The sequence below is a fragment of the Carcharodon carcharias genome, chromosome 6, assembly GCF_017639515.1.
Source record: "Carcharodon carcharias isolate sCarCar2 chromosome 6, sCarCar2.pri, whole genome shotgun sequence".
NCBI classification, from domain to species: Eukaryota; Metazoa; Chordata; class Chondrichthyes; order Lamniformes; family Lamnidae; genus Carcharodon; species Carcharodon carcharias.
The window spans coordinates 152449726-152470632 of NC_054472.1; the positions used below are offsets into that span (position 1 = coordinate 152449726).

General features: G+C 40.7%; 1 protein-coding gene across 2 annotated transcripts in view; it reads left to right on the forward strand.

Annotated features, from left to right (window-relative positions):
- The window catches only part of zc3h3 (zinc finger CCCH-type containing 3), a 297424-nt gene that overhangs the window by 83878 nt on the left and 192639 nt on the right, over positions 1–20907 (forward strand). For both annotated transcript variants that reach the window (XR_005943320.1, XM_041189962.1), the window contains exon 4: positions 2771–2930. Coding sequence is in view for 1 of the 2 variants with exons in the window: in XM_041189962.1 (XP_041045896.1) it covers positions 2771–2930 (160 nt within the window). In the remaining variant the exon portion in view is untranslated. The remainder of the gene's footprint in view (positions 1–2770; positions 2931–20907) is intronic.

Here is a 20907-nt window from a genome sequence, read left to right on the forward strand (position 1 = left end):
GTGCACTGAGTCAGGTTGAGAGAGTTTGTGCTCTGGTGTTAGATATAAATGCCACAGCACCCGGTACTTAGCATGCAGTTTACAAAATTGTCCTGTCGCTGAAGTATAAGCTGTTTTTTGATTCCAAAGCTGTCTCACAATGGGGATGATGCCAACATAAATGCAGAGCAGAGGCATGCATAGGTTGCTCTGCCCCAAGCTTGCGCCTTAACATTTTATTGAAGTGTTTTTTGTAGGGCATTCAATTTCTAATGATTTGTTTCAGACAAGCCTGACCAAGCAAGTATTGGCCCTTCATAGTACTTAACCTATCTAGGTACTGAGGAATTCTGATTATTAAAGAAAGTTGAATATTCTCATCATCTCCAGGTGGCATCCTCGATTATTCAAGGGTTGCTGAATGCTGCTTACGTCGTGATTTTACTATGGAGCAGAGCAAAGAGGCAGGCCCCAAATCTCTGTCAGCTGGAACGGGGATTGAAACCTGCGCTGTTGGCATTATTCTGAACCACAGTCTAGCTGTCAAGCTAACTGGCCCCTGAGCAGCTATAAGGAAGCTGTTTCTTGGCAGGATTTTCTGTCCCCTAATTCTGGAGGCGTTTTATTGCTCAACAGCAACTCACCCCCTCATACCTTGTCAGAATGGTATTCGCTCTGAAATGCTGATGACATGGTTTCACCATTGATCTCAATCCAGCTCTCACTCAATATTCAAATTCAAGAATTATTTACTCCAATAAAATCAGAAAGCATCATTTCTGATGTCAGAAGGGTTGGTGAGCAAAGGACTAAGGTTTTAAGTAATTGACAAAAGAACCAGAGGCAACAGGAGGGAAAAAAATATGTATACAACACGTTGTGATCTGAAACGCACTGCCCTTAAAGAAAAGATGGTAGGAGCAGGTACAATAGTAACATGTACACACACACATACTTGCTTGCTGGATAGCAGTCACATATAGGATCTTTGGCTGGCTTGTTCCCTATCCCTGAAAATCCCAACTAAGATCACTTGAATCAGCATAAACTAGGGACTGAACTGTTCCTGCTTTATGTTATATAAATTCACTGAACTGTCAATTCTGAGGAAAGGCCAAAGAAGTTAATTCATTTTTAAGTTTAGAAACAGAATAAAGTTGATCCAGCAAACTGTTCAAGTATCAGGAGAAGGAGGTTTAAAAATAGTTGACGTTTTAGTTAAAAATAGTTTCAAAAATAAGGTGGAACTTACATTCAAGGAAGGACATTGAAATAGACAACAGAAGTTAGTTCTGGAGAGAGAAGGGTTTGAGGGATATAGCAAAAACAGGAAAATAGTGGAGTTTTGTGAGAAAAAGACAGGCTTGTTCCCTGTTCCTAAATTCAAAATATTTGATTTGTTATTTATATATAATATACATAGAGGCACAAAACCCTAGTTTGTACACGGCTCCATCTTCCACCAGACAGACATCGGTCATTGATTCTAGGTAGTGGGTAGAAGACTTGTGACCCTTCACTGGCAAACTAATAGAAAAGCCAAATGCTGAGTTGGCGGGGGGCAGTGGGGCCGGGAGAAGCTGAGAGCAATCAAAAATAGCTGGGCCTCTGTTCAGAAAAGAGGCCCTATTCATTTGTTGAAATGTTTGTGAGGAATACATTGAATCTCAGACTACAGTTACTAAATATAAATGTTTTTCTTCATTTTTGATATCTAAGTGTGTCACCTAGTTGGTCAGCCTGTCAGTCTGTTGAAATACTTGCCTAGAATGTAAGACACAAATTTGCATTTGTAATTTCTCCATTCAGTAAGGTTTTAATCTCAAAAATTAGAGAAAAAAGTTTAAATGTTAGAATTCTGAAAGCAGAATAGGAAATAATGGAAATACATTTGTCAATCATGAATTTTCAGGAAAAGAGTGGGAATCTTCATCCGGACTGAAACTGTACGGCCATTGAGTAAAGGATGGCAGAATGACAATAGTTTTGCATTTCAACAATTAAAAACAATCAGAGACCTGGAATCACGTCAGGAGATCAGAAGACAAGAACAGAAAACAGCTTCATATTTTAGTTGTTTCTCTGTGGTCGAAGCTAGCAAGGGGCAGCTGTTTGCTATTCCTTACTAGGTCATGTCATACAGCATTAAGAATCAGCTGTGTAGTGTGGAACCAGAGTTGGTGTATATAAGGCTAAGTAGAGCTGGCATTTTCTCTTCCCTGAAGGGCTTTAGTGAACCAATGGGTTTTTACAACAATCTGGCAACTTTCATGTTCATTTTTTCTGATACTGGTCTATAAGTTAAGATAGGATTAGGTGTAAGCCATTCAGCCCCTTTGACATGTTCTACCATTTAGTTTGATCATGGCTGATATCCTTAACTAACAAAAAATCTATCAGTCCGGTTTTGAAATTTGCAACTGACCTAGCCTCAACAGCTTTTTGGAAGAGAGCTCCAAATTTCCAAAACCTTTTTGTGATGAAGTGCATCCTGAAATTACCCAGGAACAATCCAGATCAAATCCCCTCTTTCCTGGGTTCCTCCAGCAGAGGAAATAGTTATTCCGTATCCATGCTGTCAAATTCTTCTGTCCAGAATTCTTTAATATTTTCAGCTTTACAAATTGTCATGGTGAGGTTGAATTTGTAACCTCTTGGTTACTAGTCCAGTCCCATAACCAACCATACATGTAAAGTTGGATTTCTTTTTCTATTAACCCTTATTGTGTTTATTACTCCATTAATACGTTCAAGTTACTTATTCATGAAATGCTTTTTAATGTTTGTTCAGGTCTAACTTTCTCATCCTCTGTGAAGAGCCCTTCAAATAACCGATTAATCAATACGAGGTATAAAATAGTGAAGAAGAATGCAGGTTGGAATAGTTCATTGCCAGATGCCTCATGCTGTGTCTCCTGGAAGGCCAAGAAGGTCAACAGCTCCAGCTCAAGGTAATCTTTTCTTTTTTCAAAACTAATTGAGTACGCTTGCCGTAGTCAGGTGCTGGTTACTGTATTCACTTCAGTGCCCTTAGTAGTGGAATCAAAAGATATCACCCTGACCCTGTCTTAGGTCCACACACATGTACTTTCAGTAGAAGGTGCTGAATAGCAATCAGGAACAGATCTCCAGCTGATTTTATCTGTCCCACGGCTGTTGTGCCCAATTGTAACACCCCTATTGCTGCAGTGTTCAACCTTCAATGAACCTAGGCTAAAGGGCTCAGTTACTCCTCAGATAAACTCACTCAGCCGTGGAGAGGACTCTCTCATCTGATCTTCATAAAGCTAATTTGTAGTTCTCCCCAATCATAGTGGTCCTTACCTGTACCAAATGCACATGTTTCTTCTTTACATTAGTTTTCTGTGATTATGGGTTCAATTGGTAGCTTTTGGCCAACTGAAAAGTTATCTTTCTATAAGGCATGGTTTTAATGTTTTTTAACAGAACAATATGCATCAGATTCTCCTGGGAAATTTTTTGATATCCTTGATCCCTCCTAGTTTAGCTAGGTAATAAACAGCATAAAGTAATCCAGCTTTTCTCTGTCTCTTTTTTTCTGCTGCAGTTTAAAAACAACCCCAGTGATGAGGTCAGACAGAAATGAGAATCATATTAGTCCATCTGTAAAATTCATTTGGGTGAAGTTGATCCCTGTAAAAATGTGTGGATTACAAACTCTCAGCCCCTTACTGTAATTGCTGCTTCAGCTGTGTGGTGAACCATGAAACTTTTTAACTGGTTACTTAGGCATCAGTTGTGGTACATCTAATAAGCATTTCCTGTTGACTTTAAGTTCAAGTCATTTGCTTTAACTTTATCCCCTTTATGCTACATAAAACTTTGAAACATTTTTCACCTTTAAAGATATTCCTCTCATTTTCATAAACACTTGTACATTTATGCAACTTTTGCAGAAATAAAACTACGGTAAATTGAAATGACAAAATATCAGTCATTACAAATGCAGATTAAACATGTGAATACAGTGATCCTTGTTTTTAAAAAAGTTCAATGATTTAAAGAAACAAACAAACATAACACAATAGCAAATTCGGTACTAAAAAAATCGAGTAATCAAAATTTCAATTAAGCAGTGTATGAGAAAAATAGTGAAAAATAGCAATAAGCAGTCAAAGTACAAAGGAACTTGCATATCACCCATGGAGTAAAACAGATAGTGTTTTACAGCAACAGGAGTGTTGTGCTTTATAGCGCACAGCTTGAGACACAAGAACATAAGAAATAGGAGTAGGAGCAGACCATATGGTCCGTCGAGCCTGTTCCACCATTCACAATGATCATGACTGATGCTGGGCTTCAACTCCACTTTCCTGACTGCTCCTTCTCCATATCCCCTGACTTCCTGAGACATGAAAAATCTGTCTTAAATGTATTCAATGATGGAGCATCCACAGCCCTCTGGGGTAGAGAATTCCAAAGATTCTTCATCTTTTTGAGTGAAGTAATTTCTCCTCATCTCAGTCCTAAATGATCAGCCCCTTATTCCGATTCTGTGGCCTCATGTTTTAGATTTTCCCAGCCAGTGGAAACAATCTCTGATTATCTACCCTCTCAAGCCCCTTCAGAATTTTGTAGGTTTCAATAAGATTGCTTCTCATTGTTCTAAACTCCAGAGAACATAGGCACAATTTACTCAGCCTTTCATCATAGGATAGCTCCCTCATCCCAGAGACCAATTTAACGAACCTTCATTGTAGTGCCTCCAATGCAAGGATATCCTTTCTTAAATGTGGAGACCAAAACTGCACACGCTATTCCAGATGTGATCATGTTAAAACCCTGTACAATCCTACCAAGACTTACTTATTTTGTACTCTAATCCCCTTGCAATAAAGGCCAATATATATTTTGCCTTACTAATTGCTTGCTGCACCTGCATGCTAACTTTCTGCATTCCTTGTACAAGCATATCCAAGTCTCTCTGAACAGCAACATTTACAAGTACATACCTATTAAAAAAAATTCTGCTTTTCTATTCTTATGACCAAACTGAAAAACTTCACATTATACTCCATCTGCCATTATGTGCCCACTTCCTTAACCTTTCTATATCACTTTACAGCTTCTGTGTCCTCCCACAGCTCACTTCTCCACCTAGTTTGTTATCATCAGCATTCTTAAATACATCTTCATCTAAGTCATGAATATAGATTGTAAATAGCTGAGGTTACAGCCTGATAACTTGAAAATGCCATGATTATGCCCACTCCGCTTTCTATCTTTAACCAATCCTCAACCCATGCTAATATATTACCCCCAATTCCATGAGCCCTTACCTTGCTTGTTAACCTTTTTTGTGCCACCTTATTGAATGCCTTTTAGAAATCCCAGGTAATACTGCATCTACTGTTCCCCTTTATCTATTCTACTAGTTACATCCTCAAAAAAACACTAATAAATTTGTCAAACAGAATTTCCCTTTAAAACAAGTCAACAATGGTTTTACTAATAATACTATGGCTTTCTAAATGTATGCTTAAGACTTCCTTAATAATAGATTCTAGGACTTTCCTGACATATGATGTGAGGTTAACTGACCTGTAGTTACCTGTTTTCTCTCCCTCCTTTCTTGAAAAGCAGTGTAACATTTGCCAATTTCTAATCTGATAGCACTGTTCCCAAATCTAAGGGACTTTGGAAAATCATAGCTAGCGCATTCACTATCTCTGCAGCTATCTCTTCAGAGCCCTGGGGTGTAGGCCATCAGGTCCTGGGAAATGATCTGATTTTAGTCCTTTAAGTTTCTCTGGTACTTTTTCTTTGCTGAAATTCATTACCTTTATTTCCTCACTCTTATTAGCCCTTAGGTTACCTTCTATTTCTGGTATGTAACTTGTGTCTCCTCCTGTGAAGACTGGCACAAACTATTTGTTCAAAGCCTTTTCCATTTCCTCATTCCCCATGATAATTTCTCCTGTCTCTTCTTCTAAGGGACCAATGTTTACTTGAGTAACGGCCTTAATACATTTATAAAAGCTCTTACAATCTGTTTTGATGTTCCTGGCTATTTTACTCATTCTATTTTTCTTCCCTTTTTATCAACTTTTGGTCACCCTTTGCTGGTTTCTAAATCACTCCCAATCCTCAGACTTGCTACTGGTTTTTTTTGGTAATGTTGTAAGCCTCTTCTTTTCATTTAATACGATCCTTAACTTTCTGTGTGAGCCACAGATGGGTCCTTCTTGCTGAGATTTTGTTTTTCAATGGAATATATTTTTGTTGAACATTTTGAATTGTTTCTTTAAATGTTTCCCACTGCTCATTTACCTCCATACCTTTTACGGCAATTTACCCAATTAGCTTCAGCCAGCACTCATCTCATACCTCTTGTTGGCTTTAAATTTAAGATTCTGGTTGTGATTGGAGTTTTTCACTTTCAAACTTAACATGGAATTCAGTGCTATTATGATCACTATTTCCCAGTGGATCTTCCACTATGACGTTACTAATTAACCCTACTTCATTACACAATACTAGATCGAGGATAGCCTTATCCCTAATCAGTTCCACAACATATTGTTCCAAAGAACTGTCACAAAAACATTATATAAGCTCATCTTTTAGACCACTCTTACTAATTTGATTGTCCCAGTCAGTGTGAAGATTAATGTCCCCCACAATTATTATATTGCCTTTGTTACAAGCTGCAATAATTTCCTTTTTAATGCTATGTCCAACAGTATAACGACTGTTAGGAGGGTCTCAAAACTACTCCCACCAGTGTTTCCTAACTCTTTCTATTCCTGATTTCCAACCATAATGATCCTACTTAGTGACCTTGAGGCCACATCCTTTCTCTCTTTTTAAATTCATTCATGGGATGAGGGTGTCACTGGCTAGCTCCATTGCTCCTCCATTATGTCATCCTTTACTATCAGGGCTACCTCTCCTCCTTTGCCATTCTGTCTGTCTTTCCAAAATATTATGTACCCTAGAATATTTACTTTCAAACCTTGATCACCTTGCAACCATGTCTCTATAATGGCAATCAGATCTAAATCATTTACCTCTCATTGTGCCACTGGTAAACCTATCTTATTGCAGATGCTTTGTGCATTCAGATAAAGAACCTTTATTTTTTTTTAAACTTCTATTCCCTGCAAAGTCCCCCAACTTGAATGCCATTCTTCATCATGGTGCCATGGTCAGGCCCCTCATTCAGCTTGCAGTCCTTCTCATCCACACAGATAGCAAGCACCTTGTACCTATTGTACAAAGACGGGCTGAGTCTCCTCCATCACTACATGCTGATTTCCCATACCTGCCTGACTCGCAGTCACACCCTCCTGTCCCTGACCATTGACCAACTCTAAGGTTCTGCCTAACCAAAGGGGTGTGACTGCCTCCTAATGCTTTGCAACACCCACAATCCAAACTCCATCTCAGCAACTGTGAGCCTAAGTTGCACAAGTTGCAGATACGGCTGTCCAGGATTGTGGTGCCTCCCACAGATTCCCATGTGCTGCAGTCACGGCACACCACCACCCTGTTATTTCTGTCCAACCTTATTTATTTAATTAATCAATTAGTTAATAATTGACATAGCTAAAGTAGTTCTCTTAGCTTGGAGATGAAGCTGGAGGCTGAAAAAGGAGCACCTCTTTACTCCTCTGCAACAAATTCCCAACTACATGCTCTGTCTACATCTCATTCAAGCACAGTCTCCTCTCCATATATCCCCTTACTCCATGGGATTTGAAAAACCTGTTTGCTTATATAGAGCCTATGATGAGTCAGGCTTAGTTTCCTGCTACAGTAATTAACTCCTTTTGAACCAACTACTTCCAGCTGATTGACAAATAACTGCCACTGCTAGGCAGCTCTGTTTAACAAGACTATTTAACTAATTTGAAGGTTGTAAGTTCTTTGTCAGAACACAGTGACACTGTAACTGAAAGTGTTTTCTATCTTGGAAGCCCTTTCCTGATCAGTGGAAAGGGACCACCTTAAACTCAGACTGCCTGTTATTAAATTGGAAAAGGCATTTTGCCTGACCTGTCCCTTTTTAATGGCCTGAAGTGTTCTCTAAATGGAGGAGTACTATAACAGGCAGAAACTGAGATAAATGGAAGGTAATCACTGCTGCTGAGGAAATTTAAGACCATTTTGGTTATAATTTGTTGCTGATTGGCTCAAAATTTGTTTTAACCATGTTAATATAGCCAATGCTTTCAGGCATAATATATGTGCCTGACGCAAAAATGAACAAGTGAAGCAGGCACTCAGTAGAGTGCATATCTCAGTCACTCTATTTTAATTCAATGTTATTAGTATTTTGAGGATTTAATTTGACAATTAAGTTAGCAGCCTTGATTATATGGTAGCTGTGTCACAAAGGAAGCATGTGGAAAATTGGTGGTCAATATGTGGGGTTGCAGCACTTATTTAGATATTTGTTTTTGGAAGAATTACATTTGAGAGTCTTGTGGGCTGGATTCCAAGTCAGCAGAGTGAGGAGTATTCTGAGATGTTGTATGCATCTTGGGAATCATTTGGAATGAACGACCTGAGGTATAGCAGGACCAGATAGGGGTTCTTATGTGATCTAGGACTATTAAAAGAGTGGCAGGATTTCGAAAAATAGAAAATTTAAAGTACAGAAGGAGGCCATTTCACCCATTGTGCCTCAGCTAAAAAAAAGAGTTCTATCCAACCTAATCCTACTTTTGAGGTCTTAGTCCATAACCTTTTAGGTTACAGCACTTCAAGTACACATCCAAGCACTTTTTAAATGTGATGTGAATTTCTGCCTCTACCACCCTATCAGGCAGTGAGTTCCAGGTTGCCACCACACTCTGGGTGAAAAAAAGATTTTCCTCAGCTCCTTTCTAATCTTTCTGCCAATTATTTAAATCTGTGCTTCCCTGTTATTGACATCTCTGCTAAGAAATATAGATCCATCCTATCCACTCTTATCAAGGCCCCTGATAATTTTAAATTTCCCCTCAGGTTCCTCTGATATGAAGAAAATAATGCCAGTCTATTAAATATTTCCTCATAGCTAAAATTCTTCATTCCAAAGTTCTCGTACATGTCTTTAGTGCAATCACAGCCTTCCTGTAATAATGGTGACCAGAACTGTGCGCAATACTCTAGCCATAGCTCCACTAGTGGTTTACACAGTTATAGCATAACCTCCCTGGTCTTACCTTCTATGCCTTGTCTCATAAAATAAAGTATCTTTATGCCTTCTTAACCTTATCTACCTGTCCTGCTATCTTCAGGGATCTGTGGACATGCACTCCAAAGCCCCCTGTTCCTCTACACTTCTCAGTATCCTGCCATGTAATGTGCATTCCCTTGCCTTGTTTGCCCTCTCCAAGTTTATTACTTCACGCTTCTCCAAGTTAAATTCCATTTTCCATTTTATTTTCTGGATCCAAAAGTATATTTGTTAGCGTCATATGGGCATGGAACAACAAGGCTGAACCTGCTTGGCCCTTCAGCTCCCTGCACAGTCTGTTGCCCAATTTTGCCCCTAAGGCTGCCCTCAGTGTGCTTACATTTACCAGTAGATGGTGTCCATCATCCATGTTCTGGTCCTAGGAGACCTTGATGTTTTTTCTCCTCAGACTATGGCCTGGATGGCAAAATTGGCAGAAGTACCCAAAAATCCTAAGTCTTGCTCCTGAATATAGCACTTCCCATTTTTGTGGGGGTAGGAATGGGGCATTTTGTGTTTCATGCATGCAGCTGCCTCCACTGAATTCTGATGTTAGTAGCCCAGAAGTGTGAAACCCAAGGTGTGCAGAGTAGACCTGGTAAGAGCAGGTCTGCACTTTGAGGATTTGTTTGGATAGCCAAGGCACCCCTCTGGATCTGGTCCTGGGACACCTTTTGGGAGAGAGCAGGTGCCCTTTGGGGGCGTTAAAAGCAGACATTATTGTGCACAAACTCATTAACTGTCACGCTTATTGGAACTGTCACTGGACCTTTTAAAATCACCTGTCATGAGAACCTGTCAAGCTGTCAAGGCATCTAAAAATCCTGCCCTTTAAATATAGTTAGCACCAGTAATGGGGTTACTAGTCCTTCGTTGCTTTTGGGAGTTGATTCTCTGCTAGCACTACTTTGGTAGCAATAGGCATTGGAACATTTGGTTTGATTTACTGGATCTTTCCTGTAGTCTAGGAAAATGAGTGGTGAGGGAGGGAAGGAATCTGGCAGCTCTGGGGTGAGGGCTTGGAATTCAAAGCATTGAACTGATGGGAGGTCCCACAGTCTAGGAACAATGGTGGGGAGGTACCAAGCTCTTATCAATACAAGAGTTCGAAGGTCCCAAGATGTGGGCACTCTGTCGAAGGACACAGATTTGGCTGCACCTCAAGGAGGCCTTATGGTCTCGCAGCAATGGAGAGGTTGTACTGACAGCAGAGAGTTTACAGGATGTTGGAAGGTGACAGGATCTGATAGCAGTAGGGAGGGGGGCTCCTAGGTCCTGAGAGCATTAGCATGGCAGTATTGGGAGGAGATGAGCAACAGAAAAAAGTGAATTCTTGCACGTCCAGACAGCTCCTGAACATAGCCTGTGTCTTAGCCTGAAGTCATGTTTTAAGCACAAATCTGCTGTTTCTGTATTTACCAACAATGCTAAATTGTAGTTGGTGAATATGTTTCTCTAAAATGGCATGCAAAATAGATTTTAGGCCAGAATCTGTGTTGACAGCCAAGGAAGGTGTGCAGGTAGAGTTGTTAACATTACCTAAAGAAAACAACCAAACATTTATTGTCCATTGTATGTTAATATAACTTTGACAAAAGAAAATTAACAATTATATCGCAAGACAGAGAGTGGCTTCCAAAGAGAGAATTTTTCTGATATGTGCATTTTACAATTTCTGATGAAGCATCTCTTTGAAGTTAACTGATTGATAGTTGTTGGCCAAATTGTCAATATCAACCCATTAATATGACCTTCATTTAAAGTAAAATCAATATAGCTACTCAAAACACACAACCAAGTCTATAGAATTTACGGATATGCTCGTGATAACTGTTCAGACAGACTTGTGGTATATTAATCCTATTACCTGTTCTTTTCAAGCAGTTTCTTGTATATTCTCTTTTGATTACTTAGCCTACTGCATTTTAAATTGTGTTGCCGTCTCTGCTTCATTTGCAGTAAACATTTCCATGCTCTAATAACTTTCGGGAGGGGAGAGAATTATTCAAACTTTGGCCTTCATTCTCTAGTGATTATCTTCAGCCTGTGTCCCCCTTTGGGATAAGCAACCAATGAAAATCATCTGTCACTGTCCTCACGAATCCTTGACTAATTTTGAAAATGTCTATTTTGTTTCCCGTTTACTTTCTGTATGCTAGTGAAAAAAGCCCCTTTTTTTTTCAACCTTTGTAACTTCTTTCTCATTCTGATTGTATTCTGGTTGATCTTTGCGGCACCCATACCACGGAATGCCCTTCTGATAATGGGGTGTCTATCCTATGTCATTTACCAGTTCAACATTATTCCTTTGCTTTTATCCATTCCGCTACGTATAAGATCCAGAATTCAATTTGCCTTTTTGTTGGCTTTGACTAGCTACACTCCCACCCTAGATCTCTCTGCTCTGCTCTTTTAAAAATTTTAGCAACAAAAAGTATAGCTTAAGTCCTTTGTGCCAAAATGCACATGTTTGATTATATCATTGTGAAATATGTAGTTAGAAACCTTGGGTCTAATTTTAACATTCAGAAACAGTTGGAAGTTTAAATGCTAAAAAATCTGAAACAGGAACATAACCGACCTTGAACATGCCCACTTCTGGTTCTAAAAGAGGCAGGGTAAGCGAACTAATCTGTTCTTGGAAGGTAAAATCATTTATGTAAGCTGTGCAACCACATCTTAACATGGTACCTTTGCATGTTGACTGACTTTCCTTGCCCTTAGGAACAGGAGGCCTGAGGGGCTAGATCCATAAGGTAAGTGTCATTACAGCACTGCTTGTCTGCTTGAAGGCAGAGCTGTTTCCTTCAAGGCCAACAAGCTAATTTTTAAAATCCTCCACATTCTTCCCCTAACAAATCTCCCCTGCCCCCCCATCTTGTCCAATTTCCACTGGATTACTGACCCCTTGAATCTTCTGTGACCTTCCCACGATTCCTTCCCGATACCTCGGCTGATTTCTTCCTGTGATCTTCGTTCCCTATGCCCAACCACCCCCACAATCCAAAATCACATTCGACCCTCCTAGTCTCATACTTCCCACCTTCACGATTTCTACCCCCGCACCCTCCGATAACCATAAAACTTAACTGATTCTTAGTTGTGGTCTTTTCTGGAGTACTTCCTCTCTCATCAGGTAGTTAAGCCTGTCAAACAGCTTGCCTCTGGAAAGATCTGTTTTTTAACCAAAAACACATGCACATCATGGAGTTAAAACTCCACAGCTCTCAGGAAAACCCATATTTCTGAACTTCCTGACTGTAACATCTTTCCTTTGCTCCAAAAATCCATCCCAGTGAGTGCAGGAGCCTTTGTTTCTTGCTGAGCTGAGGAAAATATGTTTTGAATAATTTAATTGGTTTGATTGGTTCACCATCATCTTTCTAAGGAATTAGCATTTGGCGATATTACAGTTAATAAATTGAAATCATGGTAAATTGGGATATCAGCCAAACGAAAGCAATATCTATTGAGTTGAAATAAATTTGCATTGAGCTGGTACATATTTTGATGTAAAGGACATGTGGATAGTTATCCTATGCCAAATGTGATGTCAGAATGTGATGGCCACATTGCAACGCTGCACACTTACCAGTCTGGAAATTTGATTATGCAGTGCAGTTTTTCAGATGCTAAACTGACTTCTGTGCCCCCATATTAACGAACAGTAAGCTCACGCACATTGCGAGGTAGAATTGCACTGCCCTCTTTTTTTTAACATCCATTTACTTTTGCATATTCATTTAAGGGATCTAACATATATTAGAAGCAATACTCCATTGCGCCGATGTAGCTACCCACCATTCCCCCATACTGTTGACAATGGTGAAGCACTTATAGTCAAAAACGTATAAGGGACCAGAATTGGAGGAGCACAGACAACTTGGAGGGTTGGGCAAGTTTACAGAGCGAGGGAGGGACAAGCCTGAAGAGCATTGACACTGGGTGCCCTAAGTAGGTATTCCACTCCCAGCATTGATATAGAGTACAGTTTGTGTTTTGTAAATATTTTATGTAATACCTACACTTGCCTCATTTATTGAAGGTCCTATGCAATCAATTAATATTGAAGACATTGAGCTAAGGTAAAATCTTTTCTTTATTGCACTGTGCACACATAAATGCCGTCTTGTCCGTTGCTCAAGTTTACATTTATTACCCTGTTTATTTTTTTACTGTTTATACTCTAGCCTCTAATGAGACCATTAGTCAAGGCTCTCTGGGAATCGAGCTACCTTATCTGCCTGCCAGCCTGTGCTTCCTGATTGAAATTATCTAACAAACATGCACCCAGTTAAAGTTGTAGATCCCTATTACTCCATAAATGCACAGCAGTGTCTCATCTGTTTACTTAACATACCATTTTCTCAGGTGCAAGCCTCAGCTGAATCTCAGGCAAATCTTTTCACAGGTCTTCGTTTGGTGGAAAGCAAAAGCTGCCTGAAGTGGAGAAGTTGAAAGATGTGTATTTATATTGAGCATTATTATGCCTCGAGTTCTCTTAGAAAAACCTTGCTGAAAAGAGGTTAGCTTCCCAAAATGGTTTTGTATCAAAAGATAGACAAATGGTAACTATGTGAGATGAGAATTTGTTTCTGAGGTCACCATTCATGAGCCGTGTCTGGTTATTCAGAGAATCTTGGTGTTGGAAACTGATTTTGATCTCTGGGGAGTGGGTGGTGGTGGAGTGGGGGTGGTTGAGAGTAGCTTTTACGTATCAGAAAACACTGCCATCAAGTGTGTTGAACAGCAGAAAACTACAGTGAATGAATGTTGCTGTCCTGAGCAGGAGGCTAGGATAAAATAAGTTATGCTTTTAAATTGAAGTAACAACTCACCAGAATGAGCTAGCACTTGTATAGTATTCATTTTTTTAAATAGCGTGATAGAAGTTGTACTGGTTTTTAGCAAGTGACTCTTGGTACTCTCATTGTGCTGTATGTTTTATCCACTTTGGAATAAAACAGTTTACAATATGAACCTGTGTTAACTGTGTCTGCTTTGGGACAGATGACGGGAATCTATTTAAAACGTGAAAATTTGGTCCAACTATCAAGACAATTTGATGGTACACTTCTGAGTTCCTTTTATGGCACAAGTATATAGAAGATAGTGGGAGTCAACTTTGTATAAAGACTCAGACAACATAAGGTAGCAATTGACACTACCGTAACTAAGATGATGTCTATGGCAATCTCAAATTCATTATGGTTAGCAACTGTGATAGCTCAAGTATAAGGCTGTTCGGCATAGCAAGGGTTAATGTGGGACTGGAGAACAGTACTGCCCAAAGTATGATGTAGGGAGACAGAGTTGTATGGAGAGACTCGAGTTAGAGTTAACATGGAGTTAGCTCCTAGTTTAGGCTATACTAATTATGTAAATAATTGTGTTACCAATAAACACTACTGTTCAACCTTACAAGCCTCTGAACCTGTAAGTGAGACCTACTGAATAAACCCTTACAATATGATGGCAGCTATTGCACAAACTCAGAACCGAAGAAGCTGATGAAGGTCCCAGAATCTGACAAATTAATGGAACAACATCCTGAACTGAAGACACAGCTGGAGATCATCTAAAAAGAAACTGCGGACATGGGGGCTGAGGAGCAGAAGAAAAATCCACTGTACAGCGAAAGGACTCCTCCAGAGCAATTGGAGGGCCATTGTAATCCCAAATTATTGCATAAAGGACCTGGTAAGGGTGAGCAAAAAATTCAGTTCTAGGGCTGAACTAACCTTTAAAAGCCTTCAGGCTATTAATTGGTCAGAGCAGTCCATTGGGGAAAAAAAAAGTTTATAAACTCAGCCAAAGCTAGGAATTGCATTTTAATCACCCTAACAAACTCCAAAAATGCTCTAAAGAGCCCAAATCTTTGATTTTAAAAATTTGCTGTGTGAAATCAATCCCTTTGAGGTTGGATCCACAGTCGCTTCAAGAGCCTGCCAAAACCCGACAAATGCGGGAAAAAGCATCGAGAAAACAGTTACTGCCGTGCCTGATCTTTAACAGTGAAACAACATTTAAGGCTGTACTTCCCTGAGCTGAAAAGCAACCATGAATATTAGATCAACCCAACCTGATCAATTTAGGCTAGACCAGGCACAGAATTGGGGTCTTTGGCAAAATATTTTCAACACGCATGATAGCTTCACGATTAGATAAGAAGACAGCGGCTAAACAAGTGAATACACTACTGTACTCAGTAGGTCCGATAGCCAGTGATATCATTGCGAGTCAAGGAATAAATAAATCTTCAGCTAAGTTTGAAGATGTTCTGAAATCCTTTGATTCCTACTTTAAGAAATAATAAAAGTTTAGAGCAAGTCCAACAGCCAGGAAGAACCACGTGACACTTTCTCAAACATATCATACAGATTGGCTAAAGGCTGTGACTATGGCGACCTTACGTCAGAGCTCTTACGAGACCGAATAGTAGTTGATGTGGCTGATAATGTCCTTTTGGACTTACAACGGGCAATAGAAGATCTGAGCCTAGAAAAGGCCATCCAAATAGGCAGTCTGAAATTCGCAAACGACACTGGCCCATTTTACGTGGCGAGGTTAAGCCATGATACAGAGCAGCACCAACTGTTCAGCTCATAAAGCACCAAAAGGCTTCAGGGAGACTTGAGGCCAAGGAAGGCAGTACCCAAACAGACCATATGATAGTGGGAGACCATGTCAGTTCTGTGGAGCCAAAAGACCTTATGGGCAAGAGCAATGTCCAGCAATCTCTGTGCAATATTTTAACTGCACCCGACTGGGACACTTTGGAAAGCTGTGCAAGTCTAAGACATCGAGATATGTGGAGGATCCCAAAACAGTCCACAAGATTGAAGTACCACACCAGGAAGTTCAATCGTGCTTCTTGGGTGAGCATGGATTCTCCTTTTGGAATGTTGATGGCTCTGTAAGTGGTCACCTCGCCTTTTTCAAATTACACATGGGAGCCAGTGTAACAGTCCTCTGGGATAAGGAACCATGTCTAGCGAAGCAGTGCCTGGTGCCACCCCCACACAGCTGTATGGAGCAGGTGGAATTAAACTCCAAGTTAAAGGTACATTGCAAGCAACACTCCAATACAAAAACAAATGAATACGGGAGACATTATTTGCACTCCACAATGAAGAATTATCCTGCCTATGTCGATCTCCTTCAGAAAATTGATGAAGTTAACCAACAAGGGTCTGGTTCCAATTTTAAGAAAGAGCTTCCAAAACTTTTCACTGGATTGGGGTGACTGAAGACTATACAGCATTACATTGAGAGAGGATTCTAAGTCTGTGTGCCTGTTCACACCATGGAAAATACCGCACCCGCTTATGAAGCAAATGTAGCAACAAATGGACGAGATGACCAAAATGGGGGTCATCTTCCCAGTCACTCAGCCGTTAGAATGGTGTTCTGGGATGGGCCCAGTCCCGAAGCCAAATGAGTCCATTCACATCTGTGTAGACCAGACACAACTCAACAAGGCATTGGCAAGAGAAGTCCACCCGATGTTCTCGGTGGATGACAGCTTGACCAAGCTCTCCAAAAACATGGTGTGCCTTCTGGCAATTCTCACTAAACTAGAAGTCCAGATCACTGACTATGTTTATCACCTTGTTTGGCAGATTCTGTTTCAACCGCTTGCCCTTGGACATTACATCAGCACCTGCGATTTTTCAGTGCATGATGTCGGCCATCTTACAAGGCCTAGAGGGTATCATCTGTCATATGGATGATGTTTTAATTCATGGTATGACCGTTGAAGAACACAACAGGAGACACATGGCTGTCTTAAAACGCTTGCAGGAAGCAGGGCTGACACTAAATGAGAAATACAAGTTTGTAAGACCTCTGTTCAGGTCTTAGGACATATTGTCAGCAGCAAAGGCATGGTGATGGACTCACACAAAATGAATGCAATTGGTGTGTCCCCAGTCCCCTCTATTCCAGATCTCCAAAGATTCCTGGGCATGGTGAACCAGTTGACAAAATTTCTGCCCAACCTGGTACAGGTCACAGAGCCCCTGTGGTACCTTCTCAAAAAGGGCCAGACGTGGTGCTGGGATGCATACCAAGAACAAGCATTCAGTCACATGAAAGACGTGCTGCTCCCACTTGATATCCTGGCTCACTACGACCCATCCCTGCCCAATAGAATAGCAGCAGGTCCCCCCTCCATAGGCCTAGGGGCAATTTTACTCCAGGAGCAACTGGAGGGTGTTGCCAACCAGCATATTGCACATCTACAGGATTGTCAGACGCAGAGATACGGTATGCTGTTATTGAAAAGGAATCTTTCACAGTCACGTGGGCTTGTGAGAAGTTCTCTGACTACATTATTGGCCTAAAAGTTACCATCGAAATGGATCATAAACCACTGGTCTCACAGTTAGATGAGAAAGGACTTGTGAAGATGCCCCCCTGAATTCAGAGATTCTGCTTGAGTCTCATGTGCTTTGCATGTTCAAGGGAAAAATCAAACAGCAGACACACTGTCTAGGGCCACAGTCGACCTTTCTGCGACACATGTCAACCTGGTTGATGAGCTTGAGTCGCATTCCCAGTTGGTGAGAAAACAACTGCTCGCTACCCCAGGAAAGTTTCAGCAAATACACTGGGAGCATTTGCGAGATGAGGACTGTGTCCACATCCGTCGGCGGCCACAGCAGAGGCCAGCGGCGATGTCATGAAAATTTGTTTGGAACGGCACTGTGATAGTTGGTATGCTAGCTTTTAATGAGCGGTTGGTCATTCCAGTCTCCCTTTGGCTGGAGATGCTCCAACAAATCCACCAAGACCACCTGGACATTACAAAGTGCAGAGCACAGACCCAGTCTGCAGTGTGGTGGCAAAGACTATGAAGGGGAATTGAAGAAATAATTTCAAACTGCCAGGTGTGTGCACTGCACAAATCTGTCCTGAGGGAGCCCCTTTTCCTTCCTTATTGTGATTGATTACTTCCCCCAATGAATCGAAGTGAAGCAGTTACACACGACGACCACAGAGGTGATCATTAGGTTCTTGAAGGAAGTGTTTGCGAGCTATGGCATAGTATAAAGGTGTTTGGCATATCAATAGTTAATGTGGGACTGGTGGACAGTACCACCCTCAGTATCATGTAGAGACACATGACAATGGACAGGAGACAGTTGTAAGGAGGCACTCTGTGTGGGAGTCAACATGGAGTTGGCTCGTAGTTTGCGCCATACTTTGTACATATGTGAATAGTTGTGTTACCAGTAAACGTTACTGTTCAACCTTACAAGCCTCAGCCTGTTAGTGAGACCTACAGAACAAATCCTTAATGACAATAGCCATTTTGCGTAGCAACAATACATTTGGATATTAAGGACACTCTATAAAGGCAAAGTGGTTCATAAAGATATAAAAATGTGGACACCAAACCATTAAAATATATTAGAAGTCATCAAACGATCTTCAGAGAAGAGAATTTGGGAGTTTCTTAAAGTAAGAGAGAGGGAGGTTGGGGTGGAGCCAGAGTGGTGTTACGAAGAGGATTCCCAAGCATAATGCTGAAAAAGCTGAAGTCATGCTTGCCAATTGTGGGACAGAGGGCTGGGAAGAGATCAGAAGAATGGAGATTTGAAAGGGGTAGACTCAAGCTGGAGAAGTTTTCAGAGATAGTGAAGGCAAGGCCATGAATGAGTTTAAACATCAAGATGAGAATTTTAAATTTGAGGAGTTGGGAAACAGGGTGTTTGTTTTGTCAGAGAGCACAGTAGGATAAACAGGGGGTCCATCTGCCATTTCAGGTGGATATAAAAGATTACATGACATTTTTTTAAAAATCTCGGTGGTCTAACATCATTGCCAACATTCCTTCCTCAGCTAACATCAGTAATACAGATTAACAGGTCATTCATCTGATTGCTGTTTATGAATCCTTGCTATGCACAGTTCGCTGCTGCATTTGCCTATGTCGCAAAAGTGACTCCACTTCAAAAGTAGCTCATTGTTTGTGGAGTGCTTTGGGATGTCCTCAGGATGTAGAAGACACTAGATATATGCAATCTACTTTTGAGGGATTGCAGTTAGTTGGACATTGTAGAAGAAACCAGTGAAGAAAAATTGAAGAGAACTGCAACCTTCTGGAGGTAATGCAAAATTACTTCCTTGGTGACATTGTCAAACAGTGGCTGATTCTGATCTTTGCGAAACTCCAGTTGTGATATATAAAATAACCCATCTAGGTTATTCAGTCGTCATATTATTGGAAAGGAAACTTTCCTGTGGAATACAAAAAGAGCACAGCAAAAAATTATCGGATTTTCCTCTTCCTTCTTTTATGTATCCCGTCTTCTCTTCCTTTTCCCCTTTCTTGCTGAACTACTCTTTGCTCTGTCCTCTTTTTCTACTTTCCAATCTCTCCTTTGTCCCTTCCTTATTCACTCCCCTTTGTCCATCTCTTCTCCCCTTTGTCTCTTATCTCGCTCGCTACTTCTGTTTCTCTCTTCCTTTGTGTTCTCTCCCTTTGCCTCCTTTTTGTGTGTCCCAACCACCCCCCATGACACCTTTCTGTCCCTTGCCCCCCTGCGCCCTCTCCCTGGCTGTTGGCCCCCTTTTCTTTCCCCCTTTTATGTAACTCTTTCTCCCTCCCCTTGGCCCATACTGCCACCCTCTTTGACTCCCCCCTCTCTTTCCCTCTCATACCCCCTTTTTTTCCCTCTTGCACCCCTCCCTTTTCTTTCATTTGCATTTTTTGTAGTGGACAGGCACCCTTTGTTAAGACCGAAAGACATAGGAGCAGAAATGGGCCATTTGGCCCATCGAGTTTGCTCCACCATTCAATGAGATCATTGCTGATCTGATAATCCTGACTTCCACTTTCCTGCCTTTTCCCCATAACCTTTGATTTCCCCTACTAATTTAAAAATCTGTCTGTCTCAGCCTTGAATATACTTAATGACCCAGCCTCTATAGCCCTCTGTGGTAAAGAATTCCACAGATTCACTACCCTCTAAAGAAGAGATTCCTCCTCATCTCTGTTTTAAATGGGCGACCCCTTTCTCTGAGATTATGCCCTCTGGTACTAGACTCTCCCACAAGGGGAAACAACCTCTTGGCATCTATCCTAAGAACCTTATGTTTCAATAAGGTCCCCTTTCATTCTTCTAAACTCCAGTGAGTACAGGCCCAACCTATTCAACCTCTCCTCATAAGAAAATCCCTCCATACCCGGGATCAACCTAGTGAACCTTCTCTGGACTGCCTCCAATGCATGTATATCTTTCCTTAGATAAAGGGACCAAAACTGTTCACAGTATTCTCAGTGTGGTCTAACTAGTGCCTTGTATAGTTTTAGCAAGACTTCCCTATTTTTATACTCCAATCCCTTTGAGACAAAGGCCAACATTCCATTTGCCTTCCCTATTATCCAAATCCCTCTGTGCTGTAGCTTTCTGCAGTCTTTCTCCATGTAAATGATATTCAGCTCCTCTATTCTTCCTGCCAAAATGCATTACCTCACATTTTCCCACATTATAACTCCACCTGCCAAGTTTTTACCCGTTTAGTTAACTTGTCTATATCCCTTTGTAGGATTTTCTAAATATGTAGTTTACAATAGGTGGAGCAGTCAGCCTATGCAATCATGTTTTTCTGTGGCAATATTTGTCACTTTGAAAACATTTTAAAGTTTTTTTTTAGATCTTTTTAATTCTAATTGTTAATCTCACTTCAACAATCCTTTTCAAAGGTCAAGAATTTAAAAGGATTACATTCAT